The 17,656-nt window shown below is 42.8% G+C and overlaps 2 protein-coding genes across 2 annotated transcripts in view; one reads left to right on the top strand and one right to left on the bottom strand.

Moving 5' to 3' along the window:
• LOC113586729 (E3 ubiquitin-protein ligase SH3RF3-like) overlaps positions 1-4,128 on the top strand; it is a 130,602-nt gene extending 126,474 nt beyond the window's left edge. The window contains exon 10 of the mRNA XM_035522997.2: positions 1,327-4,128. Within this exon, the coding sequence (XP_035378890.1) occupies positions 1,327-1,495 (169 nt within the window). The 3' untranslated portion in view covers positions 1,496-4,128. The remainder of the gene's footprint in view (positions 1-1,326) is intronic.
• A 4,765-nt stretch (positions 4,129-8,893) lies between these two features.
• septin10 (septin 10) lies at positions 8,894-15,752 on the bottom strand. Its single transcript, XM_035522698.2, is given in 11 exon segments — positions 8,894-10,086; positions 10,429-10,507; positions 10,509-10,601; positions 12,529-12,562; positions 12,565-12,657; positions 12,660-12,689; positions 12,943-12,980; positions 12,982-13,025; positions 13,174-13,333; positions 15,020-15,205; positions 15,565-15,752. Coding segments are annotated over 11 exon segments (1,059 nt in total). The 5' UTR covers positions 15,738-15,752; the 3' UTR covers positions 8,894-9,957.
• Positions 15,753-17,656: the final 1,904 nt, after the last annotated feature.

The following is a 17,656-nucleotide window of genomic DNA, read 5'->3' as shown; positions in this document are numbered from 1 at the left end:
CAGAGGTCCTCTGATTATGGTTGACTGTAATTTAATGGATGTTTTGGCATACAAAGAGGAAACTCTTTCTGCAGACTTCTTTGTTTTGCCATCTATCATTGGTGCTGTCAACTGCCTCTTACAGCCCCCCCCCCCTCCATGGCACTCCTCATATCTGAAGGGACTGAAAAAACATCCATCGATCCTCCTCTCTCTCTCTCTCTCTCTCTCTCTCTCTCTCTCTCCCTCTCTCTCTCTCTCTCTCTCTCTCTCCCTCTCTCTCTCTCCTTCTCACGCCTCTGAGCTTGGTTGCTGTGCAGGACAGTGATGACACAGAGGGGATGAACTCCTCCACAGCCCACACCAAGCCGGTGTGGAGATAACGGATTAAGGAAATACAGAGGAGTGTGATCGAGAGAGGCTGAAAATGTGAGGCACTTTTCAACCGTGCAGTGGACCGAATCGTCCCGTTCGGTTCTGCCATCGTATGTCATGGAATGTAATTGTTGAGACTGGGTGAACTACATATAGGTCCTATACGTCTAGGAAACTATCAGGGTAAGATTGGAGTGAAGTGGATATTTTTTGGGAACTGTGCAAGTAATTGCATCGCTGGCCAGCAGCACATATATACAGAGCTATGTAGCTCAGTGTGCCCCAGGCCCAGTTTCACAGGGGCAGGACCAGGTTCTGCAGCTGACATCCCAGTTTGACACGCCACACCTGGCTGCTCAGTGTGTAGGACTTGCTCCTCTCTGTGACACTAGCCAGAGGCGGCCGTGTGCCAGGTCAGGTGTGAGGAATGCTCCTTCAGCACTGGGTAAGATGCATGTCGCGGACGAAGTGGGAGACGCGACTCCCAACAGCTGGGAGGGGCAGAGATTAGACGGGATGTTTCTGCCTCATGCGTTTGGGGGGGGGCTCTGATGTGCTCATTTTTATGTTAGATATCAGAATAAGCATTAATAATTTTACAATCTGATATTGCGATGCAACCCTGACACCAGTCTGCGTGCATGTGAGTTGAGTGATTAGTGGTCACATTCCCAGCAAGGCCTGCATCAAACCCACAAAGGTAGAAGCTGGCTGGAGACGTTAAAGAGTGTGTCTCACTTACACCTGCCTGTTTTAGCCTGACTTCCAGGTACAGGGATGTTCGTGTCTACCTTCATCACTGCAGGCCATAATTCCCACTCATCAAAGCAGCCTGGGGAGCAACGTGTCATTCCATCGTGTCTCAGATCAGGAGCTCCTTACCGTTTTGTGTGGGCCGACGTGCGTTTGGCTTGCGGGTTCTGGCGGGTTTGCTCTTATTCCCCCTATACTTTCTCTGCGTCTCCCTGACAGGTACCGCGTGGTGGTCCCCTACCCCCCACAGAGTGACGCCGAGATCGAGCTGAAGGAGGGAGACATCGTGTTCGTGCACAAGAAGCGGGAGGACGGCTGGTACAAGGGCACGCTGCAGCGCACGGGTCGCACGGGCCTCTTCCCCGGCAGCTTCGTGGAGAGCTTCTGAGCCCGGCGGCTCTTGAGCTGCCTCGAGCCGCCTCCAGGGGGTGCCGCTCCATCACCACAGCCTTCTCTGGAGAGCCAAGCTACTGCTGGACCCTGCAGTTAACATTCAGAACGCGCAGAACTCAAAGAGCATTCACAAAACAACAATAACAAAAAAGGTTTACAGCATTATACCTGAGGCAAAGAAATAAAGAAGTGACCATCTTCCCCCTCTGTGTTCAAGCCTGTGGCCAGAGGCAGGGTTACCTCAAATGATTAACCAACAAGCACAAAGACAAACGGGAACAACACACAGGCAAAATCACTTCAGTCCCTTTTTGTATACACAATAAAATGCACCCAAAGCCATGAACGGTTGAGCTATGACACAACACGCAGCTGTAACACACGCACACACTCTCAAGCAGTGCGCCTCTCATCCCAGGAAACCTCCTTTGAAGCAGAAGTGTGTGCTCTTCTGCGCCCCCTTGTGGCTCTGATGTAAGATCTCGTGCTAATGTGAAGTGAAAGTGTGTTCTCATCTCTTTGTGGCGTGAAGCAGACGTGTGCTCCTGTGTTCTCCTGCTCACTGTTTAAACTCTGTTCCCTGTCAGTGTGGAGGCTGCACCTCGGAAGATACTCCACATGCTTTTTGTCTGTTAAAGGGGGTTAGCTCATGCCATCCCTTTTTAGCAGTGTGTTACTGGTTACATTTATATAAATACCCATTCAAACAAACCTCATGACCCTCCTCCTAAACGACGATGACCCCGTACTGCATGCTAGTGACATGAAACTCCATGAGGATCTCCATACCAACTTGTGACTTCAGTTGTTTTGACCTACATGGTATCAGTAAAAAGGTTTTGACTGAAAGATTGTAAACCCTGACAGTAGTCACATGCAGTCAGCACACATGCACACTGCACAGAGTAACCTGATTGCACAGTGAAGCACAACTGCACGTTCAAGTTTGACTACAGTGGGAAACTGGGGCAGTATCTGAATTTTTTCCTGCATCTCTGTGGAACCTCACTACCCCCTACCATAGTCAGGGAGTCGAATGAAATGTGAAACATATTGTGTTGTATTACAGCTGTGTTTTAGAGGTCCAAGGGGAAATGGGACTTATTTTTGTAGGAGGTGGATTTTCTGCTCTCTTATGTGAATACACCATATTCATGTCCTAAATGTGTCTTAAACTTGGCAAAGCGATGATGTTTTTTTTTCCTGTTTGTTCATTCATGCTTGTTCTAAAAGCGTGACTGTCATGAAAAGACAAATGTTGCAATGATTACCCTTCACCACATACATGCATGCTCACACAAACACACACACAATCACACACGGTACACATATTTGTCCCCCTGAGGACTAGGCTGCCGTGCCACCTGCGCTGGGGTCCGGGTGCCGATAATCTCCACTCCAGCAAGGCCTGCGCAGCTGCACACACACTCACACAGCACACTGTGGAAGCACAGAAACTCTGCTGCTTAAAAAAGCACCCTATTCGTGTGAACCCACAGAGCAGGGCACGAACTCGTACGTCTTAGGGAACCTCTCGGAAGTGTTAAAGAACTCGGAGAGAGTGGAGCAGTACATGCCAGACTCGCTGGAGCTGCGATTGGCCCCAATAGCAAAGGAGAGGAGGAACACACAGCAGAGTCTAATCTTCAGAATCATACTGCAGTCCTGGATGGGACTGGTATCACAACCACCGCAGTGAACTGGGGATTGAGCACATTAAGTGGTAATTTGGAGATTGACAGATTACAGGTACATTTGTCCATCGGTAAAGGTGGAGACTAAGAGGCTCTGGGTTGGGTGTAATGGTCTCTTCTCATTTCCAGCTATTGGATGGAATATCATTTTAATGACTGCTGATGGACCTGCACGCTTTCCTGATTGGGACACTCATGTCTCAGCAGACAGCTGACCATTATGTTTGCACCATCAGAAAACTAATGCCCCCACACACACGCACGCATGCACACACACACACACACACACAAGCAACTTGTATTTACATCTTTACCTCAGCCATTCCATACCAGAGGACCTCACATGAACTCCACTGGACTTCCGTGTCTTTTCTTTTGTTCTGAATATGGAGATGAAGTTGTGACAGCTTTGACATGATCCTTTAGTGTCGTGTTCTTCTGCCCCAGCCTGTGTCGGAGTGGCCCCTGACCCCCAAACCCCATTCGTGCCTGTGCCAATATGCTCATTGAAAGCCAAGCACAAGTGCACCTCCGCGTTGGAGACAAGGTGCCGTTGTCATGATGCAGACAAGTCGACCCTGTGACCCTGCTGACATCCCGTCTGAGGGTCCTGCGCCCGGTGCAGGGCTTTTCCTCTCATGACCACTGAGAAAGACCTCTAGAAGGGTTTCATTCAGCATGAAGCCTGATTATAAAGAGGACATAACTGCATTAAGAAGAAAAAGATATATATAAAAATATATATATTGTGAAAACATATTTATAGCCTATTGGTGCTAGAGTTGAGATATTGAGGAATCCTGCCTCATTAACTCTGGTATTTGACATTGAATTCATTTACACATTGTCTTGTACTGACTACTTGTGATCTGTTTTGGTTTCTTTTGTTTGTTTTTTTCATGTTAAGTGCATTTTAGCAATAAATGCCTTGGATTTGAAACATGGACTGGTTTTGTTTTTGCTCCCAAAACCGCTGCCTCAAATAGAACAGTCACTGAGTCATCTGCTATTCCTTAAGAGACGTGTTGGGTGGAGGTTCACGCTTACTGTTACACCACTCCATGAATACTTGCTTCCCATTCATCTGTTTAAAAATTTGCGGGTTCTAGGTACGGTTCTAGGTATTGTTCTAGGTACGGTTCTAGGCACCTTTTTTGGGTGTGATTCTACATGTGGTTTGGGGTGCAATTCTAGGCAAGGTTCTAGGCACGTTCTGGGTATGTTCTATGCATGGTTCTAGGTATGTCCTAGGCACTGTTCTGGGTGTTGGCGTTAGCGTTAGCGTGCTGTTTAGAGTGGATGCTGTGGGCTGTTCCTGACAGAACACAAACCTGTCAGGCTGGTCTGCTGCTTGTTGGACTACATTTCATGTGTCCTATAGGACCTGCTTCGGTAGATCAGCATAGCAGCAGTTCAAATCCCACCATCAGCTCCCAGCCAGTCCACATTTTTGCTCAGTTTCAGCGTTTGTTTGCTGGCTGGGACGTGCTGTTTATCTGGTTGGATATTCTGAAGCCTTTGGTACAGCATCAGTGAAACGTTATAAGCCTGGTAGTCTAGCAGCCCTGTCTTTAGTGCCCACTTGGTGTTTATATCAGAGCCACTGTCTACTGGCAATGTTTTACATGTAGACAAGTGTTACAACATTATATTATCACATCTCGGGCTTGATCATCTTGGCCCTGGAAAGGACGCGACACAAAAAAACCCAGTAAATGTAAACAATTTTATTGCAACAATACATACACGATAAAACATTCAGGTCCCCAAAATAAAAATCGAACAAGGAGTGTAATGTCAGGATGGGCTTAGGCCAACACCACAAACACAAGCTTGAAATCCTCCTTACTTCCGTAAAAACATGGTCAAAGAAAATGACACCAAGTCCTATAACTCCATACAAAACACATTAAATGACAGAAAATAATGTACACTTTTAAAACACACTAAGTAAAAATGCTGATTTTAAATGGAAGTACAAACTCCTAAGGCATGACAAAGCTCTTACAACAGTAGTGTTAATTATAAACTCATAAGGCCCCATCAAAGAACCTACAAAAGGAGCATCTAACGTGACCATGTAGTGACTACCATTCAAGGCACCATGGGACACTGGCATACCTGATCCATGGCAATATAAAGAGGACCCAATCATTCAGTTGGCCAATCACATCGTCCACGCTGGGGAACGTGCTCACAAAGGCGTGGAGTCACAGAATGTTTTCACAAATTGTCAAATGAAGACCCTAAACGGAACCCAAAATGAAGCAGCCTCAAGCCACCTCCTGACAGCACTGGTGGCAGTGTGGTGAACCCCATCCTGACGGCAGTGAGGCTTGCTACACTTGTGCGCTGTGAACACAAAGCAGCCCAGGCTGACCACAGCCACAATATCCAAGGGTACAAACACACAAGAAAAAGCACTGTATACAGGATTGTACAGGTCTGCAGAAAAAAAGTCTACATGTATTTGGGGGTTTTTTTGGTTTTTTTTTACTTATACACATCTAGAATGTAGCATAACCAAATAACAGCAGTATGAGAAGTTGCCACCTTGAATACACTATAGACAGGTGGGATCCGAGTTCTAAAGGAGGTAGGGTGAGATCTCATCAGTACTAAAGAGGACCAGAAAGAGAACCAAGTCCAATTTAAAGTTCACTTGCCTTGTGAACATAAAAATAAGTCAAGTCAGCTGCAGCCGGTTACCTTTCTGAATCACTTCCACAGACGTTAGCGTGGTTCACTGGTCAGTTTATGTCTGTTCTGACTGCATCACTGGCTATAACCCTGATGTCCATTCTCTCTCAGAGGGACTCAGTAGGATGTATTTGAACGACATCAGAACAGCTGATGCAAATAGACATTTCCCACTTGTTTGATCTGCACTACAGCCGAGAGATGAAGAGATTTTTCTCTCACACACAAACATGTGACAAAGATCACTCTTGAAACTTCTCTCATCTAATTTTCTGTTTTCTACGTACATTCCAAAAACACTCGTTATCTTAAATCACTCATGTACCATAATCTTCTTATGGTCTGCACTTGCAAACACCAAAGCCCCCCCCTTCCCAGTTCAAATCAGAATTGCCTTATTGGCATATGCTACAGGTAGTACACAGCCATAGCATGAAACAATTAAAAATAAATAAATAAACATTTATTTAAAAAAATAAATAAAAAAAGTCTACACATAGAAAATTATATACAGTTCATAAGTCAGTTCTACATGGTAAGGCCTCGTTCCCCCAGCAATGCACATAACATTCCAAAAATATAAGAGAGCCTTAATTACTTTGTAACCATAAGGTAACGGTGGCTTTTTAAATAAAGCAGAAACCAATAACAAAATATTACCACTGCACCTTCCAGAATGAATGGAATCACAGGTGACAAAAAAGGAACAGAACTATGGAAGAATCGGCGGGATGAGAGCATCACGGGACTGATACTGTACTTTCCCCCGTCGCTACTCAAAGTATCACACCTCTTGTCCGAGTGGAGTGGAGTTTGGGAATTGGAAATTTCAAGTCTCATGCTGCAGACTCGAATGACAAACCAATTTCCGTGCCATACGTTTCCTGGGAAGAATTGCTCAGGAAAACCGTCAACTGCTGTCTATCTAAATGCAAATGCAGAGGACTCTTCCAGGCACCATGACTGCCAATAAGAATCCTCGGTCTAGAATAAGGGCGAGAACTGTTCGTTCACTTTAAAATTCTACACAGACCCAGGGACGCAGCGACTGTTGTGCTGTTAAACAAAAGCAGTGTCTTTGATGCTTAGCTTTAGCAACACTAACAGGTTCTTTTATTTTACAAAGGTTAGTCATTGCTTACTTCTTGCTTAGATAAGGTTGGAGATTAATCCCTTGTCCAGAATTTACCTGAAGTAAAAGACATGCACAGAAATCAAGTCATGAATTAAAAATCTTAGTTTTGGAGCCTCTCTTATTTACAGTCTGCCTGGCAGCTGCCCATGGGGTCATAGGCCAGCTGCAAGATGGTCTAATACAGGTGCATACTACTCCAACACCTTCAGGGCACAAACAGTAAGGTGCTACTGATTACAACCTACGAATACTGTAGGACTCCACATAATCACATCCTAATGCTCTTGTTTGTGCAGATATTTTGCTCCTTCCATGTGATATTCAGTTGTACTGCTATTTCTGTTTGTGAGCTGCTGCTTGGAGCATGTGGCTAAGAAAAACATCAGGACTACAAGACATCTGTGTGTTGTTTTTTTTTATTGGAAATAAACAGCGCATAGAATTGTTTCCATTTTGGATTTAGTTTCAAAGCAGAAGGCTCCTTTACAAATGTAGAACACTGACATTAGGAAGAAATCTGAATGACGGCAGGGTGTAAGTGAGGATAAGCAGGCCTTGCTTGGATTCATGTTCACCTGGCAATCATTTTCTATTGCCTCGTTTTTTCTATAGTTATTGATTTTGACCAACAAATTTACATTTTGATAGTAGACCATCTTTCATCTCTACCAAATGCAGAACAAAACTGAGTAGAAAAATAGCCTTGTGCTGGAAAGTCTGAGCAGATCTGGATTTGGTTTCCTGCTCAGTGGTACAGAAAACCACACTGATGTGGAAAGCGTAAATTAGGACTCTAAAGAACTTAAAGTTCACAGGACTTAAGCAGAATAGATCTTTCAAAATTTCAAGTGTACATAACAATTAAATGGCGGCACAGCACAAGTTAGCGCGTGAGCTGTCCCCTTAGCCCATTAACTTCCTTTTAAGCATCACAGTTTGGGCGTACGTACCCTCTAACGTTTCTGTAAGCAAAATGATAAATAGAGACAGAAGTGCAACCAGATGCAGCAAACTGAATTCCAGTGTTGACCTGTTTACCTCCCACTGGCTCCGAATCTCTCTGCTCTACTCCCGTTGCCCTAGCAACCAATCAGGGATCTGGCCGAAGCTTTACCTCATATTGTTCATATTTTATTGTTTTACACAAAGTTGGTAGTAAACAGTGGTGAAACATGCACACAATAGTCTGTAGTCTTTTTTTTTTTTTAGGCAAAGGTTCTAGGATTTGATCCATCACACTAATCCATTCATGACCTATAAACCCTGTTTATCTACACCACAGTGACTAATGACCATTATGCAGACCAAGTGAACTTAAATTTAAGAAGGCATACTGGTGTCAATACCCACAAACAATATCCATCTGCCTGTGGGTCTCTTCTGATCTCCTGCAAATCATTTTTGTAAAGACAGTATGTGGGTCAAGCGCCGTCACACACAGTCATGAACTTGTCATATGGCGCCATCTAGTGTTATGTGGCAGGTGAGCATGATACTTCACCTTCCAAAATTTTAATCATAAGAATCAAAATGTGCCAGTCATGATACTGCATACTACAAAAACAAACAAGACTTATGTTCAGCAATGCTTTTAATTATACTGTAATAACATGCCAAAATCAAATATTTCTGATATGCTGCTTCACTAATAAAGTTAACAATGAACGATGTGGCATCATGTAACATGAACAAAATATTCTACATGTAAGGACAGTGGAAGTATCACTGTATGAGTAGATGTACCGCATTCATTTCTTCACAGGAATCCCAAGCTGAAAGAGACATGGTCATGGAGAGACACCCACACACACACACCCCCAGACACCCCCCCCCCCCCCCTCTCTACAGGTTGTACAGTGAAGGTGTTTACATACTCCAGCCTGATTAAATACACCAGGTAAAAGGAGGCCAGATTTTCCATTTATTATTGGAAAGGTACCAGATAAAACTGTTCAAAAATGTGCTATATATATATTTTATATAACACACACACACACACAAATCAGATGTGCAAGCTACATGCTTCTGAAGCTCTAGGAGGCAAGCCCATTGGCAGCCACTGCCAATGCAAACAGATACGTCATTAATGCAACGGAAATTTGTAGTAAACTGCATTGGCAAAAAAATTCTTGGTTAATTCTCAATTCTGATGGTCTAAAGGTGTTCAACAAAGCAATCAGTAAACCTTCTTTTGGTTTATCTAGTATACAGCAGCTATCTCTGCTAGAAACATTGAATTCTTGATATCAAAAATCTATTTTTCACATATATAAATTGAATTTATGATAAAGAAAAATGGGAATAAAAGATAAAATGGCTTGCCATAGATTCCACACATAAAAATTAATGTTTCTGATATAAAAAATCCAACTTCTGATATCAAGTAAAAATGGAGTTGGTTCTAAACAAAACGTAAGTGTTGATAACTACAATTCAATATTTGACACTGAGAATTTTTATACTTTTGGAATTTCATTTCTTACTAGTCAAACTTAATTTGATATCAAGAATTTAACATGTAACAATTTAATTATTACATGTGCTAATGTTAAGGACATTCATTTGCATGAGGATATGAGAGTGGGGATTGTATTTATTGTGCTTTCCTTAAAGAGATAACAGCAAGTGCCAGTGGATACGTTTTGTCTGTTTAAACCAGCTGTGCAGAACACACGCGCAGCTGGGCACTGGTAGGGCATACTATTTCAGATTTAAAGTGTAGCCCACAAAAACCTTAGACAACAGCAGACGTGGTTAATGTGTGGAGTTGTGAAATTATTTAAAAGATTTTAGTTTATATAAATTTTCAGCCCCACTCTGTACATGTGTGTTCACCTGCACACAACCCCAAACATGCATTTTCAAATCCAGTTCATGCACACTTGTTCAACTCTATGCTGTGTAAAGTGGGCAGTGAAGTAAGTTACATCATACATACATCTTGCTGCCATCATTGGTGTTAAGGGACTGGGCTTTGAACAGCTGGGCAGCAGGTCTGCGTGTGCTGAAGGAGAGCATCTTTTCCTCCAGAGTCTTCCTCTCCTCCTTTAGCTTGCTCTTCATCCAACAGCATGGAGCGGCACACAACCACCATTTTCATAACTCCCACAGTAGAGAAATAGTGACGACCTTTGCAAATAACAAATGCCCAATGTTCCGTTTCTCAACAAAGGACATTTCCTTTTCTTTACCCACTCCCCACATAACCAGGTGCCTGAAAGACAGCCAGACTCTCGCATTTAAAGTCCAGGCTGAATAAGACCATCTTGACGAAGCAGACTGTGGTGAGCTCCAAGGGCACTCGAACTGAAGCTGATTAAACAACTTAATAAAGCACAGACACGACAGTAACGACTAAGAGGACTGTGGCTTCTGGCACTGCTGCTTAGCCTTCTAGACAAATTCTGAGCTTTGAGTTTTAGAAAAAGAAAAATTGCAGGGGGCTTCATTTCCTACTTCTTTAAACTCAGCCTCTTTCCTTCACTCTTTGGACAAATGTCTGTCTCATCTCCTCACACTGCTGGAGCTCACCCAGAATCTACTGATGTTTGGCCTCATATGTTTGCTGTAGGCTACCACACACACAAAAAACCAGCATCAACTACAGACCACCTCTACCTGTGGTTTTACCTGGTCACACTGGAGTCCAAAATTAAACACGTTTTCATTTAGAAAGATCTGTTCACTGCAGAAAAATCAAATCAGAGAAATGTAAACTTATACGGTATGATGCCAAGTCAATTTCAGAAGTGCAAAAAGCCAAATAAATATACTATAATTAGTCTAAGCACTAGCCATGTCATTGGGCAAGTGCTGATACAATCACCAGTTATGCCAGAGCCATCCCTAGAGGGGAGTCCCAGAGTGCACCACTGGCCTCACCAACAGTCACACCCTCTAGGTGGGTTGGATGCTCCCTTCTCAACATTCCGCTAACCAATCCCGGCGGACACTTGCCAACGTAGGTGGAGATAGTGGTTGGCGCACTCCTCCAAAAAGGTGCCATCCAGTGATGTCACATTGGTGGCCGCTCAAAAAGATGCAGTGGCTGACTACACGCTTATCAGAGGCAGCGTGTAGCATTCACCCTCCAGGAATTAGTGGGTGGAGCTGGAGATAACCAACCTTTGGAGAAAACTGGGGTACAAATAAATAAAGTATTTGATCAGTATAAATCACAAGACTGTATTGGGAACTACTTCTAATAGCCTGCAGCATGATGTCAAAGGTATACTGACACTAGGGTTGTTAACTATTAATAGATTACTGATTATTTGCCATTAAGAATTTAATCAATTAAGAGATCGAAAGTAAATGAATAAAATTGCAAGGCTTGACTTTTCATAACAGTTGTTTATGGGCCTACTGTGATGTCGCATAAATCTCACATGGTTTCTGAAAGTGCAATCATGTAATTAGCGAAGAGTGTGGTGTGGGCCCATTCCACGTGGAAAAAAAAATAAAAAAATGAAAGTGTGCCTTGTAACCACTGTGTTACAGTGCTTAGTTTTAGATAAAACTAGTCCTCTTATGTATGTACCATTTAAAAAAAGTTGACATCCGACTAACGGTGAGGAGGCGGACGAACGTGCGGAGAAGAGCGAGATTTATTAGGGCAAGTCCAGAGTTGGTACAACGGTCCAGGGTCACAGAGTCAACACTGAGATGACGGGGATACATGGCAACAAAAACAAGGGCTAGGATACACAAAGGCAATCTGGGGAAGCAGGCTAGAACAAATGGTGTACAAACTTACATAAAGAGACAGGCTTTCAAAAACAGACATTAAACTAATCAAACACCACACGACAGGGTTTAAATACATGAACTTAACAAGATTAGAAACAAGAGACAGGTGTGAGCAATCAAACGAGGGGCGGAGAAAACTAAACTACATGGAACTAAAATGCACAAGACAGGGAAAACATGGACCAGGGAAGCTAGTTTCATTCAACCATTATTTCAGCACTGGTTAAGAAAAACTGCAATAACGGGGAAGTAAATGAAATCATTAAAACTAATGTGCAATATGACTAAAGTGATTATGCCACTAAGTACATTTGACGGTGATGAACTTTGTTGAGCCAGGACATCGCATCCCATTCAGAGACACACTGAAGAGTCATTAGGAAGAACTGTACATGTTAGAAAGGACAAAGTGCAACTACAGCTATCGAGGGATGATGTTCCCATCACAACCGACTGTTGGACCACTGACTACAGAAAAGTACTTTACCGTTAGGTGCCATTACATCAAGTAGGACTGGCGAGTAAAATCAGTGGCGCTGCTCATAGAAAGCATGTCAGTTAGACAGAGCTAACAACTTGGCAGAAAACTTGAACCAGGTTATATGATCATGAACATATGTCATGTGTATTGTGGGGCATCGGGGCTGATCAATTAATTATCGATAAATGACTGGTGTTCAAGAGAGACTCTTTAAATTTGTAACCCTAACTCAATCACTTTTGAAAGTGTTAAGCCTGAGTGATCTGTACCTGACTGGTTCGGACTCAGCATCGGTGTCTAAAGCGCATCTCCTAGTTTGTAGTGCCGGTAAAGTTCGTAGTGGTGCGTGTGAGTCTGCTCACGGAGATCCTCCATGTTTACCCAGATCAACATCTCAGTTTTACAAAGTCACAGTAGTTGTTATTCTCCGCTGAAGAGGAACATGTGCAAAGACACACACACACAGGTTATTCTATGAATGTGTACAGCTGCCTATAAGCACTCTCCTCTAAAACCGAAACAGACATTTTCTGTTATGTCAGGACCAGAGTATGTGACTAAGCTGTGGAGGCTAATGCACTGAAGACATACTGGATGTTAATATTTTGTGCTAAACAGCCTCAGTCTGCTGTTGGCGAGTTCTCTCCTAGGTTATGGCTGTGAAGAAGGTTGGGAACACTTACCTTGCACTACAGCCCAGGGGTACTGTTTTGCTTTCACCATTCACCTCCTCTGTGCTGACAACCATAACAAGTGGCAGGTGGATCTAGAAGAGGTAAAAACCAGAGTCAACCAGTGACACCCCATACTGCTGAATTGACCCCAGCCAGCCTACTGCTGTAGCTCAGGCCAATGTAAAGTGCCCACTATTCTGTGGTGTGTTACACATGTAATGATGGTTTTGAAGTAGAAACATTCCAGCACATACATTCATGGCCATGTTGATCCCCATCAGTGGGGAACTGGAAGATCTGCACACCATTGCTGGCCAGTTCACTCATGATCTTTATCTTGAATTTGTGTAGCTCACTCTTAGAGCTAGTATCTGTTTTGGCAATGACTGGGATGATAGACCTAAAACAGGAAACAAAGCCCTAAAACTTCTCAGCAGTTTTATCTCTCTAAGGTCAGCACAAGGGTCATATTTATCCCACCACAGGTCAGGCTCTGCTAAATTTGCTACCAAGTTAAAATACTAAAGTTGTTCTTTAGTGTTGTTCTCATGTGTTCTAAAAGTAGCCCGTCCCTCAGACTAGCCCATCTAATAGCTGGGTGACTAACCAACCTTGAGTTGCCAAGTGAATGGTGGCGCCACTGTTTTGCATGTGCCAGTTTTGGGTGTTGCATTTAGGACAATAGTAATGTGGGTGGATGGCAAAGGCACAGAGCCACAAGACAAATTAAGCAGCCTAAATTATATCACACCCAAATATTTAACAAAGCCACCAACTAGACTGAAGGACTTTATTTCTAGTGACACCCCTGGGATAATATACAAGTAAAGTAATATGGCGGCCAAGCCCACCGGAAGAATTGCAAAAATGAAAAAGAACCATCCATTAACACCTACCATAAATGCTGACTTGTTTAATGCAAAAGTTGTGTTTAGTTTGCTTTTTAAGTAATGTTACATTAGCATTTGTTCATCAGTCATCAGTGCTTGTCATCTATTCAGATTACGCATTTTCTTTACTTTTATGTTGCACTTACACAATCTTCAGGAATATTCTTCATACAGCACGACAAGATTTTAGCAAAGCAGTGCAGAACGATCATCAACAGCAGAGTCGTTAGAGATTTGTGAACGGTGGTCTAATACCTCCAGGAGAACAAGCCATCCATTCACACCTGTCTACCTGTCAAACTGTTTGATGCAGAAGTCATTTTTAGTTTGCTTTATGAGTAATGTTACATTAGGATTTGTTCAGCAGGGTTCCTTAATGGTATTTTTCACCAGCATGTCAATGTGACTTAATTTCAGACAATCGTGGTTTAAGTTCAAGGGCTGATGTACAGCAGAAGCACCCATGTCTTATCAGTTCCATGTCGTTAACTGTGTGAGACTGCCACCCCTGTATGGAGACCATTACTGTAGGTCAGACAGACATTGAAATGTATACCTGTCACAGGTGGCTGGCCTCCCAGCAGGAGGACCACAGTGCACACCTTCCCCTCTCCCAATCAGCGGCCTACTAACCATGTGCAACTGTCCCTTGATTCGCCCTTCCACCATTTCAACCTGCAGGTCAGCAGGGACGGCACTGCGCATTAGCAGATTACCTGTTGGGTAACTGGCGGGGAGAACCACCACAAGCACTTACCTTTTGTTTCATTTATGTTGCCAAACGTTAATGTCTTTATTTATGGAAAATAAAGAGCACCTAGCAACCACACATCTTGCTCCCTTTGTGCCACCAGCATCACAATACCATGCAACAAAAATAAATAAAAGCAGTTAATATACAGGATTTCAAATTTGTTCTCATACCTGAGAAGCTCCTGGAATTTACTACTAAACTAAAGAAAGCACAGACAGGATCATTAGCCTTTTCACATCGGTGCATCTAAGCTTAGCTTATTATACAAGCTGCTCAGGACACTTCTGTCCAAGCATGAACCTCAAACACTTGGGGATGTTCGCCTTAGCTCATAGGAAGCAGTACGGCAGTTTGCAGGGCTGCTGGGAAGTTTCAGTCATGGTAATGCTATTGGGTTGAAGACAAACACACAGGCATGTTGACTGTGGTGAGAAAGCTGAACTTGCTGTCCAGATTCTTCATGATGACCAGGTCCAGAGACTTAAGGGAGTGGCCTGCTGGTGCCATGATGGACAGGCAAGCATGGATCCTGGAGTCCTGGTGGTTATGAAGGGAGCGTTTGACCTTTAGCTCCTCTTGCAGGTAGGACTCAAACTGAGTGTCCATGTAATCCACAATATTCTAATAGCTGTAAAATGCAAAGTGTTTCAAACCAAGAAAAACAGAGGCAAATATCTTTTCAGAGTGCTTTGGTTTAAAAGAAAAGGGATGCCCACCTCTGGTCCAATACATTGCCTGCCTAAACACACTTTATTCAACTCCTCTGTTAAACACACCTTCTAAAGCTAGTAATTGAGAAACTGTACTGCACTCCATCGGTAATGGAGCAGATCTGGACACCCCTGCATTAGAGGAACAGTACAGTATATCCAGTTAAAGCTATTCTTTCTAACGTACCATGAACAATTGTTAAAGTCATTCAGACAAACCTACTTCATTACTGCAGAACACTCAAATCAATGACACAGAGCTAGATAAAAAGCCTACCTTCCCTGCTTTTTCATCTGGTCTCCAAAGCCAGCAGCGTTCACCGATGTGAGGTTCAATCCAACGTTTCTTTCCTTTGCCTGGAGGTCGCAAGTCTGAGCTCTCAGCCTCACCTTCAGCTCAAAGTGGGATGGCTCAAAGTTCTCAAAATTGGTGTTGAATAAAGTGTCCATTGATGTTTATTTTTCCAATGCCAGTCTCCCCTGATAATGAGAAGAAAACAAGGATGCAAGACACTTTTTAAATTAACTTCTGGTTAGATGTTGAGATATACATTGCAGTGTGATGCAGAAACAATTCTCATGTCTGAACACTACATTGTGTCATTGTTCACCATGGTGCTACTGTCCTCACCAATACAGAGGATGATGAAATAGAAGCCCTGGCTTCTGGATTCGTTCACCAGTTGATCTGGCAGACGGTCAAATCCAGCATGACCCGACAGAGAAAGTGGACGAGGACAAATGAAGAAGAAAAAGGAGACAAATAGGGACACTAATATATATATATATATATATATATATATATATATATATATATATATATATATATATATATATATATATCTCGTAACGCTGGCCCGAGTGCCGCAGGGCGTGGTACAGACGCGCACACTCCCTCGACGGTGACAGTGATGTTTATTAACACACAACGCAGACATTAACGGTGGCACGCACATGTAACATTTACGAGCAGCACGACTCTACATTTAACAAAGCTAACTAACATGCAAGTCAAGACGATACAAACAGGCATTACAGGGAAACAATGACCAACGGGGATCTTCCACTGACAGGGGTGTAAGTAGACAGACTAACGTTTAACATTAATCCCTGTCCAGGTGTACGCAATCCCCTGGGGGCGTGGTATATATATATATTTTGTAACGCTGCTGGCCCGAGTGCTGAATGGCGCAGGGCAGACTTCCTCGACGGTGCAAGACGTTTATTAACATTAAACATACGACAAAGGTGGCACTCACATACAACATCTACGGTGAACATGAGAACACGTTTAACATTTGATGACTAACACACACAGACATTACGACTACAGCGTTGTTTACATATATCGAGAGTTATATCGCACAAAGTAGCGACAATGAGTAACAACGGTGCACACACTGACAGGGATTGTTTAAATAGACAGACAAACATTCACCATTAAACCCTGTGCAGGTGTTTGCAATCCCGGGGGCGTGGTTACAAGCACACACGTAAATCCCCCTGCACGCCGTGGGCCGTACCACGTGACTCGTGGGGGGCAGAGCATTCCGTGAGAGTAATGTGATGGTACAGACTCCCACATTATGTTTGTCACGTGTGTGTGTGTGTGTGTGTGTAGTACTTTGCGATGTTGTACACATACTTACTTTAATAATGGCATACACAAGCACATACTCATCATTAAAAATTACAGTTAGTTTTATAAGTGACATCCTTTCAATTCTAAACTTAATTCTTAATAATCAACATATACACATTTTTATTTGTCTGTGCATGTGTATGACGAATCAAATTTCAAAACTAATAAAACTAATTTCAATTCCATTAGCCTAAGCATTCCTAACAACTACACTGTTTGACAAAAGATGCTTGTATGAGTTTAATTTTTAACATAAATGTCATGGTACACTTTAAAAGTCAAATAAAAATGTGACTTGTAATGGCTAATAAATCCTAATGAGCTAATCTAGCGCATTTTTAAAACAGTTAACTATCTAAAGTATTCATTCAAATGTAATGTGAGAGGCTTGACATGATAACCTAGCTAGATAGTTTGCTATCCTACCTAACTAGATAGATAGTTAAGAAGCTCAACCTTATTTTAGTTATTTAGTTATTCAGCAATGTTGGTTCTCTCCAGCGTTAGCAAATAATAACAATAATGATACGATGTCTTAACATTGTAATTTAACCACTGCCTGCTTGAGCAGAGAATAATTTCTCAACCACATTTTTCACTACCTTGGGACAGCTAGCTATCAGAGAGACAGCCAGACAACTATTACCCCAAACACAATATTTCATTCAGCAGACTAGCTAATCTAACCTAGGTTAGGTAATAACTAAGATAACTAACCTAGGTTAGG

The sequence above is a fragment of the Electrophorus electricus genome, chromosome 9 (assembly GCF_041902795.1).
Source record: "Electrophorus electricus isolate QZ-2024a chromosome 9, ASM4190279v1, whole genome shotgun sequence".
NCBI lineage: Eukaryota > Metazoa > Chordata > Actinopteri > Gymnotiformes > Gymnotidae > Electrophorus > Electrophorus electricus.
This window is presented reverse-complemented; position numbering and strand designations above follow the sequence as displayed.